Source organism: Sinohyriopsis cumingii, chromosome 16 (genome assembly GCF_028554795.1).
Source record: "Sinohyriopsis cumingii isolate HCF-2022 chromosome 16, ASM2855479v2, whole genome shotgun sequence".
In the NCBI taxonomy this organism is placed as follows: Eukaryota; Metazoa; Mollusca; class Bivalvia; order Unionida; family Unionidae; genus Sinohyriopsis; species Sinohyriopsis cumingii.
In genome coordinates this window covers 58,868,274-58,884,888 of record NC_142976.1, presented here as the reverse complement: position 1 = coordinate 58,884,888, position 16,615 = coordinate 58,868,274, and the positions used below count along the sequence as shown (strand labels likewise).

Genomic DNA, 16,615 nt, shown 5'->3' with positions numbered 1-16,615 from the left:
ACAGTCTGGATATTTGGATTAATCATGATAATCGCTGCCTGCAGATGTGTTTATCAGTACATTGCTATGATCTAAAGATTTTTTTTCCAGTGTTAAGTCACCTTTCAGCAATGAGCATTGGCAGGTGCAGTTGCATCCTTTGAGTGCATTTCCTTTTAGTTCACATCTTTGTATCTTAATACAGGTGTCCCTTCTATTAGTGAGTTGGACAGGAAGGTTGCTGATATGTTAGGAATAAAATGGATAAACATACTCTCTGAGGATGGAAATCTGATAAACTCTCACCAGGTGAGGATTGATTTTTGATTTGCTAGCTCTGCTATAATTAAGATTGGCAATTATTTTCATGCTCTGTAGCATCTTGGATGGTACTTGAGCCAGAGTTTGAGTAATATAATCTTTTGCAATTTTAGAATCACAGTTTTCTAGCACCATATGGCCCATTAGGTTGCACTTATTTCTCCTTTGAATAAATTCCCCAGTCACATTACATTAGGAATGTCATCCTACCTCCTGAATCCAGTTATTAAGAGAAGAAAAATTGTCCTTTTGACCTATATGAGATTGACAAAGGGCAATAACTCTTGTCCATTACCTCCCATTGCCACCTCTAGTCTTCCATACACAATATAGTACAGAATAAACCTCTAGTTAAGTCCATGCCTTTGTGTGTCATATTTAAGTCATCCATTCAAAATTTTGGATTTATTTTGAATAATATTGATTCATAAGCAGGTGGTATACATAATTTTGAAGCTGGTGGATATTTTATGAAATTTATTGCTTTCTCATACTTAGTTTAGACCACAAGGACAACATGCTTTTGCTGATGCATGTTGACTTTCAAGTTTGCACACTCTTTTAATAACGGATGTTATTTACTGAATTATTAACACACTGATGTGTAAATTTATTTATTGTTTCTAATATTTTTTTGTTACAGAAAAATGTCTTTTAAATGCAGTAAATGCAAGAAATTCAAAGCAAAGACAGACAGGAATGAGTTCTGCCTGGCATGTACCAAACATACCTCTTCTTCCCTTTGCAACTTGTGCAATTTGTGGTCACAGAGCACCTGATTGGCCATCCTGCAAAAATCAGCAAAAGGCAAAGAAGAGGGGAATGTCATGTAAGACCAGTACTGAGGTTCTAAGTATCATCTATATACAAAATCAGTTTTGAACTTTGTGGGGGATGCTACCAGTTCCCCCCACCTCTTCATAACCTAAAATCAGAAGAATGACACTTTCCACCACCTTAGCATCAACAGATTTGGAAGAGATGAATGCAGATACTTTGTATATTGAGGGATATTGTTCCCCCATTTTTATGTAGCCTGGTGGGAATCTGTATAGCCAAACCAGTGGTTACCTATGGATGGGGATGATCATGGAAAATCCAGCTGTCCAGCCATGCTTCCATTCTCTTGGCCAATGAGCTGTCTGTCCAGGTATGGCAGAATCACTCACTGTTTTCACTGCCTTCCAGCAGTGTATTAGCAGTGGTTTATTTAGGGATGATGGCATTGCATCATCATTGCCATGTGGCATGGTTTTTCTGGAAACAGAAGCAGACAAGGATTAGGAGTATTTACACAGTGATTGTGAAGATACTTCTGACCAATGGCCCTACTCCAGTCTGACGATGGAGAGGAGATATATGGGTGTTATTGGCTTGAAATGCCCTCCATCCCTACCACCATGCACGACTAAGCAAAGCATAGGTCAGCATTCACATTGAGGAAGAGTCACCATCTTTCTGTTTGCTTCCCAAGTCAGAAAAACTAAGAGATAATTGATTGGCAGTCTGAAAACATCTATGATGAGGGGAAATGCTAAAGCTTTCTTTTTTAAAAGCTAGGTACATGCCCCTTTTTTTATCATGCTCGTACAGGACATATTCCACCTCCTACCTTACAGAACTCCAGGTGTTGGATAAGAATACAATAGCAGTTATCGTGTTTACCCAACCATTTTATAAGGTGGGTAAGAATGTGTTTCCTGCCGCATCAACGCTGGTTCGAAACATTGCCGTGTTGTTGTTGTTGTTGTTGGGTTTAACGCCATTTTTCAGCACGCGATTGGCTATACATGGCGGCCAGTATTAATGGTGGAGGAAGAACCCGGGAAAACCCGGGAAAGAACCACCGACCCACGAGAAGCTACTGGCAAGCTTTCTCACATACCCACATTAGCCGAATCCGAGACTCGAACCCACGCAGACAGCGGTGAGATGGCAGTGATCCGTAACAAAGAACACTTTAGACCACTCGGCCACTCGGGGCCCCGCCGTGTTGTCAGTACTGGCTTGATATGTAGTGATGCAGGTTTACATGCCATATTGCTAAACCAGATCATGCCCTGGCTTTAAGGATGACTTGATTTGGCTCACTATTGCTGTTCTGGGACAAAATTGAAGAAGTTTGAGGGCTGGCAAATCAGGAATTGATCCCTCCATCTAGCTAATCTGCCTGTATCCTTGTTTAGGAACCAACCATCTGTGCCACAATACAGGGTACACAGGCAAGTCAGGGTACAGGGATCATTTACACCTCAAGGTTAATTCAGATCTTAAACTTATGCCAGCAAACAACAACCGAACAAGTCTAGGAGGCAGTCTTACAGGGTAGTTAAGAAAACAGGTTTGTCTACCACTAAGCCTTCTGCTTCCCATTTCCGCTTTTACACCCCCATTGCTCATTGACAGCCTACTAGTGGGTGCCAGACTCCTGCAGTTCTGATTATGCTGGATCATCATATTTGCATAAAATAGATGGGTGATCCAAGTCATTTCAGAGATCTTAACATTTCATTTTTTTCCAACCACATCCTCTTTCTTTCTATCCCCTTTCAATGGATGTACCATCAGATCTGGCGAATGACCATTTTCTTCAGTAGGAGATACTGCTGTTTATCAACAAACTCGTGGAAAATGCATGAAAACAACATTCTTCTGCGTCCTTTTCACAGCTGTTACTTATCAGAAAGTTGAGGCAGATCATAGATCTGAGTGGCCTTAATGAATTCATTCTTCTGCAAAACTTCAAGATGGAGATGGTGAGGTCTATCTGACTCCATCCAATGGGACAAGTTTGAAGTCCCTGTCAGTGTCAGAGATGCCTACTTTTAAGACTCTACTCATCTGGCATATGAAAGCTTCTTCAGTTAGATGAACATGATAAATTTTACCAATTTCAAGTCCTCTATACAGTCTGAATATCAACCCCTAGGTTTTGACCAAATTATGGATTGTATTGTCATCCTGTTCTGGTGAGCAATGGCAATGGCAGTGGCAACGTGTATGGATGATCTCCACCAAAAGCAAATGGTAAGGACTATCCTCATCAGGGCAGAAGTGATCTTCTATCTCCTATGAATCAGTTTAGCGTTCTAAATGAACTGTGAAAAATCCAACTTTCACCTGTCCAAGTGTTTTGTCCATGTGTATGGAGTTTATAGCCAATCTCAGTTTTGTACATCACACTCACCTCTGCATCCTACAGATTGTTGAACTTGCAGACTCTGTTTCCAATAGAACATGGATTTCAGCAAGAGAGGTTTTGGGATTCCTTGGGTTACTCATTGCAGCAATTAATCTGATCCCACAGGGCTTGCCTTTATATGTTCCTGTTACAAATGACTTTGCTGCCTTAATGATTCCCCTTTTCTAATCCACTCAATCAGAAGGTCAGTATCATGAACAAGGTACAGTCATTCCTGTGTCAGTGGTGCAAACATAATTGGTTCACAACTGGAATTCCATTGAGAAATCCCAACTGGGAATGATGATATGTACAGATGCCAGTACCAACAGTTTGGGAGCCCACTTGCTGCCAGGCTTCAGTACGTTCAGCAGCAAATTGGGAATGGCCTCTTTATATCAACTTTCTAGAAATGAAATCTATCATAAACACCTTTTAGCTCTGGAAGGACTGATTTTGCAGTCATTAGTTAGTTTGCATTATGTCGGACAACCATATAGAATTACCTCCTGAAATGGAGGCACCAAATTGCCTGACGTATGCATGCTGGTTTGATAGTTTCTTCATTGATGTTTTCAGCGTCAGATCAAAGTGCAAATTATTCACATTCCTAGCATTCACACTGTTCTGTTCAGACAGGGTCAGGTTATTTATATGGAATGGTCCCTTCATCCATCTGTTTTTATTAGATTTGGGGTGTCTGGTGATTACCCTGTTTGGGACAAGGTAGAACCACAAGCAGCCCACCTTTGTTTCACTGATCCTGGACACAGAAACTTGGGTCATAGATGCGCTGTCAGTTAGTTGGTAGGAGTTATGGACCTTTGCTTACTCCACACACACTCTGGTATTAGTACCAAAACTAATACAGAAAATACAGGGTCAGAATTGCAAAATAATTCTGATAGCCCCTCTCAGAGAGGACAAGTACTGGATCAACGATCTACTCAAACATGCGATAGACCTACCCAGAATGATTACAGCCAAATTAAATCTTCTCAGACAATCAAGATTGCAGTTGTTTCAACACCCCTGCCAGGATCATCTTCTTTTTTATACTTGGCTCATGTCAGAACAGCCTTGTGAGGGAACAAATTCAGACTTCAGTTGTAGGGAGAATAACTAGAACAAGAAGGCCCTCCATTCTGAATGCTTATGACAGAATGTGTGTTTTCAGTGGATGGTGTAGAGTAAGTACCATTGTCTATTTGAGTGCCTCAATCCCACAACTGGCTGACATTTTTCTCCAGTTCTAAAAAGAGAAAATGTTGGTACCATTACTATCAAAGACTACTGCTCCATGAAATCTGACACACCCAGGCACCATGGCAGTTAGAAGAGATACTGGTCACAATAAAGACCTGTCAGATTTACTAGCCAATTTTGGTATGAATAAACCAAAATTTCTCACCCTGTTTACAAAATGGAAAATCTGTCTTGGATCCTAACATGGCTCAACTCAAGAAAACTAAAGCTGTTATCGAACAAAACCTGTTTCCTGATAGCTTTAGCTTTGGCTTGCAAGGTGAGTGAGTTGCATGCACTTTCAGTCAAGTCAGTCTATCTTCCATCAGATGGATGGTTCAGTGATCTTCACAACACAACCAGACTTCATGGCCTAGAAATGGTTACCATCAGTTGGGAGTTAGAGGGTCATCATACGTGCCCGCACATTTATAGATAAGGTGAGAGTAGCGGCCATGCAAGGTCCTGCATGCACCCTCAAGCGTTACTTGAAGTGCACAGAGATAAGTTGTGGCAATTGCAGATGGGAAAACAGAATGTCACCTCCTAAGCCTCATCTTTATGCTTTATACTTGAGGTACTTTGATACCTCAAAACATCAAGTTGCCACAAGGGATTTCAACTAAAAGTAGAGTGATCTCTGTGAGCCTCTTGTTTGAACATTTCACTTTGATCTGAAACATCATAGAAGCTGTTGGTTGGCATGCAATTTTCTCAAGTTTTTATCTCAGGGATTTAGCTTTGCAGAGACAGAATATAAATCTTGTTGTTTGCTGTGGCTGTTTCCCAGACAAACATGAGACCTAATTAAACCAACACAGTCTCCTAGCTTTGCTGGATTTGCTGGTGAATTTTGACAATAAGATTTCAGTAGTCTTCTTCATCTGATAGAGTGATCATGCATCAAGTGACCATAGAATGTGTTGTTTTAAGCAGGAGAATGGGTTATTGTTCCTATAGTAAATTGTGTTTCTCCGAGAATACTCATCCAATCAGATTACTTGACAACCCTCCCAACCACCCCACTTTGAGAGCATTCTTCTTGATAGTTTGCTCAGCTTAAAAACACAAAAATTTGGTGATGGCAAGTGGAGGTAATGGGCAAGCATTATTGCCCTTTATGGTATCAACAGAAAAGATATTTTTCAGGAGGTAGCAGGCTAATATTCCTAATGTTGCTGTGTTTGGGAATGTATTCTTGAAGAAATTTAAATTTACAATAAAATTTGCTTTCTCTTTAATTGTTACTGCCACAATAATCTTTTATGAGAAAAGGTTTCATTTCTTCACATATTCCAGGGTATAACAGAAAATAGTGAAAATGTTTCACTTATGCCTGCAGATCTATGTTTTTTTTCTTCTTCTGTTTTCTATTATAGAGGAAAATCACCTTCCAAGATGATAGTGAAGGCCCATAAGCAGCTGTAAAATGTATTTGAGCCAATTTTTCTATTTTATTTGCATGAAGTGACATACATTTTCAGCAATTTACAGATTGGCATGTTGAAATATTTTATTTTTTTTAAAAATAGTTTTGTTTTTCATCTTATGGCATGTGAGATATTTGTGAAAAAATGGTGTCTGAAATAAAGTCACCAAAATTTGACTTGTACTGTTATCTACTGATCTACAGTATTTGTGTTTGGTTTTACTCTTTTTGTTTTTGCAGTTTACAGGTCTTTCAAGGAAAGAGGGTATGGAGGCAATTGCAAAATATGCCAGGGTAGGTTGAATTTTGTTTGTCAAGATAACTTGATCTCAGTTCATTTAAATGCAGCACTGAACAAGACAATCAATGAATATGGTCAGAAACTTTATTTCTTTTTTTTTCTTTCTTATAATCATGACAGGGATAGGGGCATGTAGTGTTACCTCCACCTGTTTTTCATAACTTAGCTAAGTTTTTGTGTTTAGGTCATTTAAAGCATGGTGGTTGGGCATCCATATTCCTAATTTAAGATAATTTGACACATATTTTGTTAATATCATGAAATACTCTTAAAGTTATTTTCACAATTTTATTTCCATTATTTTATAATGCATGTTATTGTTCTTTAAAGGAGAAGACGGTGTAATGACTTTAGGAAAAGTATTGATCTTCACTCAGAATAATGACTGCTTTGTTGGAGTAATCATGAAAGAGTGATAAAACAGAAAAACATTAATTAGAAACATTGTAAATAGTGTGTACAAATTGCTTGAAAAGAATTATGGTTTTGGCAAGCTTAAATTGTTTTTAATTTTGTTATACAAGCAATGTTTTTGTCCTCCCAGTTGTGAATTTGTATGGTATATTTGTTTCAGTATTTATCTTTATAGGAACTCAGAGTTGGTGGTCACATGGTTAGTTCCAAGCTTAGTGATTGGCTGATTTCTAGACAGAGGTACTGGGGTACACCCATTCCAATAATTCACTGCCAGGCATGTGGGGTAAGTTTCACAAGTCCCATTTTCTCAAAACTTCTAAAATTTGTAGGTTTCACTGTTTGCAGCAGGCTGTCTCAGTTTGATACTTTTGTTCTGTTATCCATCTGTCCATCCTGAGATGCTTGTTGACACATTAACCCCTGGAGGTATTCATCGTTTTCGTCTGAAATTTGAGCAGGAAACACATTGTGAAAGCTATTTCTGAATACATCCTAAAACAACTTCCAGGTGATCTTCCAATAACATAATCCCTAGTTGTGTTAGGAACATGAGCAGAAGGGTAAAAGTTGGAGTTCTTTTTTTTTTTTGCTTAACGGACCCATTATTTTTGTATCAAGACCACTTTATATTCCAAATGTCCATTTTGTCCTACTTTTTGCAATGGTTCATCAGTTTTGTTTGCAGTTCATACTGGTCTGCCTTAGATCTGAGACCAAAATGTCTAAAATCCAGACACAAAATCAGATTCCGACCATGGACAAATTTTGGGCAGAAAAAAATCGGGTCCAAAAAATGAGGTTTTTCCCTACTAGAAATTCCGGATTATTTGGTATCATTGTAGAGCTACATATACATGACCTTGACGCTACAGAGCTCGGCAGTAGGCTACTACCTCCTGCCATGTAAACTCGTCACCAGGGGTTAATGTGTTAACAAGATTGCACAAACACCATGCATTGTAGACAAGTGAAATATTTTATTCATATTTGTATCCATCTGTTGATTAGATTTTCAGGACATAAGACAAATTTTATTTATTTTTAATAAAGATTTTTTAATGTTTTGTTCAAATGGTTAGGCGAAAGGCACTTTAGGTAATAAAGTACAATTTCTATTGTACAAGTCACACAGGTCATGTAGGCATTCAACACCACCTACTTCAGCAATGGATGACATTTTGTAGAATTTGATTCTTCTTACCTTTAAGTGGCAAGTATTCACTTCATTTGGATTCGTATATATCCATATTCCTTTGAAAGGTCATTATTTAGATGTCCTGATTGGTGGATACGGCAACATTAATGTTAAAGTACGTAGACATTCTTGGACTAAATGAACTTATAGGTGTGATCCAGTACAATCCTGATTGAATGTCACTGGCTGTAATGTCACACTGAAAGCTACGCATATTGACAAACAAATTCTTACTACCCTCAATTGTGATGATTCCCCTCGACATGCTCTTAGTTTGACCCAAGTTTAGTACATTGCCTACATTGTAAAAGTCCATAGCAATAGATAATTTTCATCTGGAAGTTTCTTGGTGACAGTTAAGGTGCAGAGCATTCAATAATCAGGATTGAATAGACTTTGTTTAAAGAAAATTAGTGTTACATTTTAAAAGAACAATTTATATTTAATTTAAAATGAGTAAATGTGCATACATGACCCATGTGCCTTGTATTATAGGCTCTTTTATATTCATATGTAGATGATGTGATTATACTTTGCCACCATTACAACAATTCATTTAATTTTTGTTAACACAAATTTGATCTTTTTGGATTGGACTTTATCGTCAAAACAACTTCCTAACATGATTAAGCAAACACCACTTAAGGTAGGTGAATGAAATTGATGTATATGGTTGTATGGATGCGCAGAACACATGATTATATTTTCGTGTTATTAAAACAGTTTTTCCAAAAAAATCTTCATTTTTGAAACTTTGATGTTGTGGTCTGGAGTGTGGGTATAAACCAAAACTCTGGTAATCTTTAAATTGATATTTTAAACATCCATCACTTTCATTTCATTTTGTCTCAAAATCGCATCAAAGCACTAGAGGACATTTTTAGTTTTGTTAATTCATAAAGTAGGATGTAAGTTTTTTTTTATATTATTGCTATAAATTGATTTTGATGAAATTACAGTGTTGTCAACATAATCATATTGAAGATAGGTTTAAGTTTTTGATTTGGGAAAATAAATGAGAAATTAAGAGCAATCAGGTACTGGTTAAATATGACACATTTTATGAGAGTATGTTTTAAGCAAAGAAGCACAAACCAAGCAGTGTTTATCATCTTTTGAAGTTTTAGTTCAAGAAGTATGGACTTACTGATATGAGGTTTAATAATTGTTTGCCTGGCTATGACATTTTACAGTTTTTTTTTTACTTAAGGATGATTGATACTTAATAGAATTGCAGAAATTCAGGCTTATATTATTAATTTTACACAAGATCAAAATATAATAGCAGGTGTAAAAACAAATATGACTGGCTCTTACCAGACAAAATGTTTTTGTTGTTGTAGGGTTTAATGCCATTTTTCAGCACACGATAGGCTATACATGGCAGCCAGTATTAATGGTGGAGGAAGAACCCAGGAAAACCCCGGAAAGAACCACCAACCCACAAGAAGCTACTGGCAAGCTTTCTCACATACCCACATTGGCTGAATCGGAGACTCGAACCCACGCAGACAGACGTGAGATGGCAGTGATCCGTAATGAAGAGTGCTTTAGACCACTCGGCCACTCGGGGCCCCCAAAATGTTATTGTGAAAAACCGCTTTTATGTGTATGTGTGTGTGTGTGTGATTTGGATTTTTAACGTAACTTTAAAAAAATTTCAGTCATATCACTTTGATGTCTTCATTGTGGCAGTTTACAGTGTTTTCTAGCACTGGGGTATCATGCCGCAGACATGTAGCATGATGTCCAACCGAGTCACATTATCCTGATACCAGACTGGCCAGTCCTAACACTGACCTTTTAATGCTGAGTGCCAAGCAAGGCAGCTGTTAGTACCATTTTTGTAAGTCTTTGGTGTGACACGGCTGGGGATCGAACCCACGACCATCATGCATCTAGGCCACCGGAGGAGTCACTGCTTTTGTAGTTCACCCTCATGTAAATTATGAAATTGCATTAAATATTTAAAGGGTGTGGTAATCATTATGGAAGTGATATAAAATTCAATGCACATTTTTCTTATTTAGGTATAAATTTGTGGTGAAATTCCTTTCATTTATCTTATTTCTGTAAATTCTACAGTTGTATGAATTTCTTGTTTGATATAAAATAGATTAGATTTTGATCATTGAGAAAGAAATTGTTGTGCTGAGTTTTTCACAATTAATGCTTGCTAGGTGAGTGATTGATTAATATTTTTTTTAAACATAGGGTTTCCGGGCAAATCTTAAAGTTTTTCCACTCTTTATTTATTAACCGTATTGAATTCCATGGTTATGCACTGCAGCTGCTACATCATTCAAGTAAACTGTATTCTTTATCTTAGAGCTGGTAAACCATTTTAGCTTCTGCATACAGAGAACACAAATATACCTGGTATGATAATCACGGGTACTAAAATGTCAAAGGGATGTAACGAATTGCAATGGTATGGGTTATCTCCCTTCAGATCCTTCTGCCAGTACCCTTTCAGTGCTAGATAAATCATTTTACATGTATATAGTTCAAGAAAACTTTGTAAAGTATGCCATTTATAAATAAGATAAAGAATACAGTTTATAAACAATGTACCCACATTATATTATTAGAATTGTTTGATTTTTAATTTATTTTACAAATTTATTTAGTTGGGCAAGGCACATTACTCCAATTGCCTTGGCACTAAATAACCTATTTGTGTTGCTGTGCTATGAATCACCAAATGAAAGTTATTTAGTTATAAATCAGTTTCAGTTTTGTACTTGAAAGTTTCAATAATTTATTATTGCGTCCTTTTGTACATTGTGACACTACATGAAAATTAAAGAAGAGTTATCTAAAGTTGACATACCCCCACCATCTCCAACTGAAGTAAAGATTCCTAATGAAAGCAACCTCTGGGTAAAATGAAAAACAAAATATTGAAATCCAGAGATACCTCAGTGCAACTCATTGGATGTGTTCCAGATTTGGTTGAAAGACTATGAATGGTTTGATAGTTATGATTCAGAAATGAAAATGTTTAAAGACATTAAGATGGACATGTAACCCTGTTATTATTGACATCCAGATGGATTGCTTAATCCCCATTATTATGGACATTCAGTTGAATAGCTATTACCCAGTTATTATGGACAGCCAGATGGATAGCTGTGTCCTCCTTATTATGGACAGCCAGGTGGATAGCTATTACCCAGTTATTATGGACAGCCAGATGGATAGCTGTGTCCCCCATATTATGGACAGCCAGATGGATAGCTATATCCTCCTTATTATGGACAGCCAGATGGATAGCTATATCCCCCTTATTATGGACATCCAGATGGATAGCTATATCCCCTTTGTTGCATATTAGGGAAATAATAATTAAATCTTTGGATCACAGGTTTGTGGAAATATTCTGACTTGTAGTCTTTTATTTACTCTTCTAGGCATTGCCCGTTCCATATGAGGATCTTCCAGTAAAGTTGCCCAGAATTGAGACCTTTTCTGCAAGAGGTGCTTCACCACTTGCCCAGCAAGCAGACTGGGTTAATGTTACATGTCCTAAGTATGCTGCTGACTTCACTTTTTGAAATGCATTCTTGTATCATTTTTTTGTTAGCATTAAGTGCTGACATTAAGGTTTTTTATTTAGCTGTGTTTCTTTGCATGCACAGTGATAAAAACTGCTTTGGAATAAACATTAAGTTTATGCTTTTAACTCCATTTTTCCAAACCTTCTGCATGTAGTCAGAAAATTAAAGTTATGCATTCATCTTTTGGAATACAATCCATCATAAACAAAAGTCATCATGGTTACTTTCTATTGTTTGAATTATTTTTGTTCGTCTCACTTTTTTCTGTTTATAAAATGTACATTTTCAAAAATAATTTTGAGCTAATAATTTATAGGTGCACTCACTATAGGATAGGAGATGCATCATAAATATAACAGACTCAGCATTATGATATCGGGGTCGATGTGGATAGGTTTGAATGTGGTGGTTGTGGGGTGGGGAGGGGTGTATTGAGGGGTTGGCTGGATGGAATATGCAGCAGCAAGCATGGTAATTTGTGATGGTGAACAATTGTTTTTACTTTAATTTCTTGTGTGATTAATATTTGTACTAAGCAAACAGGCTGGAATAATGTACTGTCCACTAAATATGTTTCTTTCAGTTATCTTTGCCATGTTAGCTATTATGATTTGTATTTTTGTGAAACATACTTCAACTTTCTACTGATAAAAATGCCAAAATTGTAGATTCATTACAAATTTTGAAACATATACCTATGAGAACTACCTGTGTATTCAGGTTGTCCAGTTCAGATGTCCAGAAATTATTCAAAGGGCCCATATAGTTCAGTAATAACACTTGCTTTGTACCTCCACATTTCTATGCTAGATTTCTGGTAGGAGCACATTCAGAGGATTTAGTCGCCCATCTTGGGTTCTCCATCTTCACTAGACAGAGGTCCTCTATCAGTTTCATTCCATATTGGCACATGTATATAGTTCTGTATTTTGGACAGGTGACCTCCTTTGGATAGAAGATTTGGTGTTAGTAGATTGCAAAATCAATTAACAAATGAATAGGCTTCTTATGTGACCTGTTTTGTAATAAGTATGGTGACTTCAGGATGTTCAAGTGCTTTGATGCGAAAGGTTTAAATTAAACAGATTTCCATATTACATCTGTGCAGGATGTTGTGATTATTCTCAACTATCTTCTAAGATTAATATAACAAGCAATCTAATTGGATCAGTTTCTTTCAGCAGTATCCAATCAGACAGCAGAGTGATAGATACAGTTTAGACCAGTTACAGATGACAGGAGTCAGTGTAGAATGAAATGGATTAACAATCCTCGGCTAGCAGAGATGTGGGTTCTCTGGTTTCATCTTCCTTAAAAATCATTGCACTGCTCCATAACAGTTACAGATAACTACCTTCCCATTACACTTTCTGGCACCAAATTTAAATTGAAGTTCTTTGAAGTGGCAATTTGTATAGCATATCTGTCAGCTACGACCATTGGGGCAATTTAATATTTCAAATGGTGCCAAGTTTAAAGGTAAAATTTCATGGTCATGGAAATTCATGGAGACATTACTATGCATACTTTTGTATTCATTGTAATAAAATGTGCCTTTAAATAAACACCCTTCTAATGGGGCCAAACCTGCAAATAAACTTCCTTTACTGAGTGCATGTTTTTTTATCCAGGCATGTCTCATGGGAGGGCAATGGCTGCTAAAACCTACCAGGAACTTTATGCTTTAATAGAAGAATTTAAGTACCACAACTACTGCATTGCCATCTCAGAACATATACTATGCATGTCAGATGGCTTGTTACCATTTAACTTTAATTGTTAAATCCATTTCAAAAGTGAATCTTACGTATACTTTAATCATTGCAAACATTTTGGATGAGACAACAAACCTTCAAATTGGAGAGTCCCAGCAAAGACAAAGGGAGCTAACATTTTTAGTATATCTTTAGGTGTGTGTTTATCAAGATGAACTTAAGCCTCATAAATTTACCCAAATAATATCTGCTTAAGCAGACAGTGCAGATTTGACATAAAATACTGTATATAATATACATTATGGTAGAAATACATATTTTGTGAAATGTTTCTTCTTACCTTTATACACTATATTACTCTGTGCTTGCATCACACCTGTGTAATTATCTATTTACCTGTGACAGGTGTAAAGGGCCAGCTAGAAGGGAGACAGATACAATGGATACTTTTGTGGATTCCTCCTGGTATTTTCTGCGTTATTTGGATTCTAAGAATACCAGAGAAGTGTGTAGTCCAGGAAAGGCTGACAAGTACATGCCAGTGGATTTGTATGTTGGGGGCAAGGAACATGGTATGCACAGTGTAGTATCTTTTTTGTATTACCAGATGTATTTCAGAACCTTTAACTCACACAGAAATTTCCAACATTTTGACAGTTTCTTAACATTTAAACATTTTCAGCCCTATTTTCATTGTGGTTTTTCAAAGTACAATATACTTGCTTATAAATCGAGTCAAATTACACACAACAAAGATCCTGATCTGCCATAGTGTAATGTGCCTGAAGACCAAGGTACATTCTGTTTGTTCTACTGTTTACTCCTAACAAACAGCACAGACCTAAACCTGCTGGCACATTATGCAATGACAGATCTTAGTCTGTGCAGTTTGTTGTTAGACATGATTTATGAGTAAATATAAACAGTATTGTGAATTCTCGACTTATACTTTTTTTAGGCATGGACTTTGTGAAATATAATATTGTGTGATGTCATTTAAAATCTTAGTCTTTGTTTCTTTTGCTAAAAATTACATATTCATTTATAATATGTTTTGGTTATGTCACAGCCCCTTAAATCACACATTTGGTCTTTGATAAGCTTTTGTGGCCCTTACACCTTGCATATGGTTATGTGATAAGTTGTGGTTATGTCACAGCCCCTAAAACCTTACATACAGGTCTTTGATAAGCAATTGTTATATCACGACCCCTAAAACAATACTTGGTAGAAAGGTACCACCCAGTGACACATAAGGTTCTCTCTTGGGTTGATTGTCTTTGATTCAATCTATTTTTCACAAACTTTTGGAAATAATCAAAGAAGCAAGTTTTGTGATTCAGTTTGTCATCAGGGTGTCAAATCAGCATAAGTATGGCAGCCATGACCACTCCAAATTTCTTCATAACTTGTGCCATGATTTTTGTCTTGTTTGTGAAATAAAAGCAACATTTAGCTATTTTTCTAATGGTGTTGTCATTGTTTGCATAGGTGTCAACATTACATGTCAGCATTTAGCTAATTTTCCAGACACTGTTGGATGTCATCATGAAACTTGATGGATGCATTTATCATGGAGATTGCTGATTATCATAGGTAAAAGGAGGTCACAGTTGACTGTTTTTCATGCACCATTGATTTTGCTGTGCATTTGGAATAGTGTGGTTGTTATGCTGGTATTGATACAGTTGATCCTATCTACTAAAAATGTTCTTTTCATGATGACAAAAAATATTACTTTAATACCTTTTTAAACTCGAGGCATGATAGCCAAGTAGCAAAATGATTGTGCTAGCTTTAACTTATGATAATTATAACTTATGCACTTTTTTGATAATTATTAATGGCAGTCCTTATTAATGTAAACTTCATTTTGTGGAGGTATAATTAAATGTGAATACATTTATGAGAATCAGGAATTTTGTTACATGATATTTAAGCATTGCAGAGTCTCAAACTCAGATAACTCAGTAATCTTAAAGATTTTAAATATGTGGTTTCATTTATGAAATTTAATGTGCATAATACGGCATTTCTTCTTTATTAAACTCCTCAATTCAGTGTCCCCCATGTAACATAATTATGGTGATGGATTCAGTCATGCTGAACAACTGGTATTTTAAAATGTTTGACTTAATCTATTTCACTCATTTTTGGGGGCCCAGAGTGGCCGAGTGGTCTAAAGTGCTCACCATTACAGATCACTGCCATCTCACCTCTGTCTGCATGGGTTTGGGTCTCGGGCTCGGCCAATGTGGGTATTTGAGAAAGCTTGCCAGTAGCTTCTTGTGGGTCGATGGTTCTTTCCGGAGTTTTCCCAGGTTGTTCCTCCACCATTAATACTACCTGCCATGTATAGCCTATATTGTGCTGAAAAATGGCGTTAAATCCTACAACAACAACAACAACAACAACACTCAATTTGAAATTCTCATGTCATCAGTATTATAATTCCTTTCATTGAGTTGCCAGTATTGTTATCCTTTATAATGAGTTATTGGTATTACAATCCTTCATAACGTGTTATCACTATTTTAATCCCTTTTGAGTTATCAATATTAAAAATTTATCATTGTAATCAGTTGTCAGTATTATAATCCATTATAAAGTATTATCTGTATTATAATCCATCATAATGAGTTATAATTATTATAATCCATATATAATAAATTATTGCAGATCTGCCAAATCTTACGATTTTGCTGTAAGTCTTATGAAAATTACCCATAAAATATGAACTTACAGCATACTAGCAAAAACTACAGAAAAATGATGGTTACCGAAAAATCCAGATAATTGTTTCATCCGTGTTTTATTTGGATCCGGGTTTCATCCTAAAATTTCTTATGGGTCGATGGTTCTTCCCTGGGTTTTCCAGGGTTCTTCCTCCACCAGTTATACTGGCTGCCATGTATAGCCTATCTTGTGCTGAAAAATGGCGTCAAACCCTAGAACAACAACAAAAATCATCCTAGAATTAGTGAAATTAGTCAGAGAACCAGACTAACTTTACAGCATCACCCCAGACGCTTTGAACGACACCTATTTGTTCATGATAAGCATCTGCATAATCAAACTGTTAATTATAAAATTCTTAAAAATGGCGTCAAGAAAGTGATGCATGTTTAAGACAAAAGGGAAAAAAAGCTTCTAGAAAAGTGTTAATAATCAACACAGAAGAATAAAAAGGAGTATTCATATTCTTGTGAATAAAAGCTGGAATGGACACAATTAAGTTTATTGGACATCATGTGCCAATTTGAATATGTCTC

General features: G+C 36.5%; 1 protein-coding gene across 2 annotated transcripts in view; it reads left to right on the top strand.

Moving 5' to 3' along the window:
* LOC149780498 (putative leucine--tRNA ligase, mitochondrial) overlaps window positions 1-16,615 on the top strand; it is a 123,018-nt gene that overhangs the window by 78,036 nt on the left and 28,367 nt on the right. For both annotated transcript variants that reach the window (XM_089937463.1, XM_089937462.1), the window contains exons 13-17: window positions 185-288; window positions 6,396-6,449; window positions 7,046-7,156; window positions 11,482-11,600; window positions 13,749-13,915. In XM_089937463.1, coding sequence (XP_089793589.1) covers window positions 185-288; window positions 6,396-6,449; window positions 7,046-7,156; window positions 11,482-11,600; window positions 13,749-13,915 — 555 coding nt within the window. The remainder of the gene's footprint in view (window positions 1-184; window positions 289-6,395; window positions 6,450-7,045; window positions 7,157-11,481; window positions 11,601-13,748; window positions 13,916-16,615) is intronic.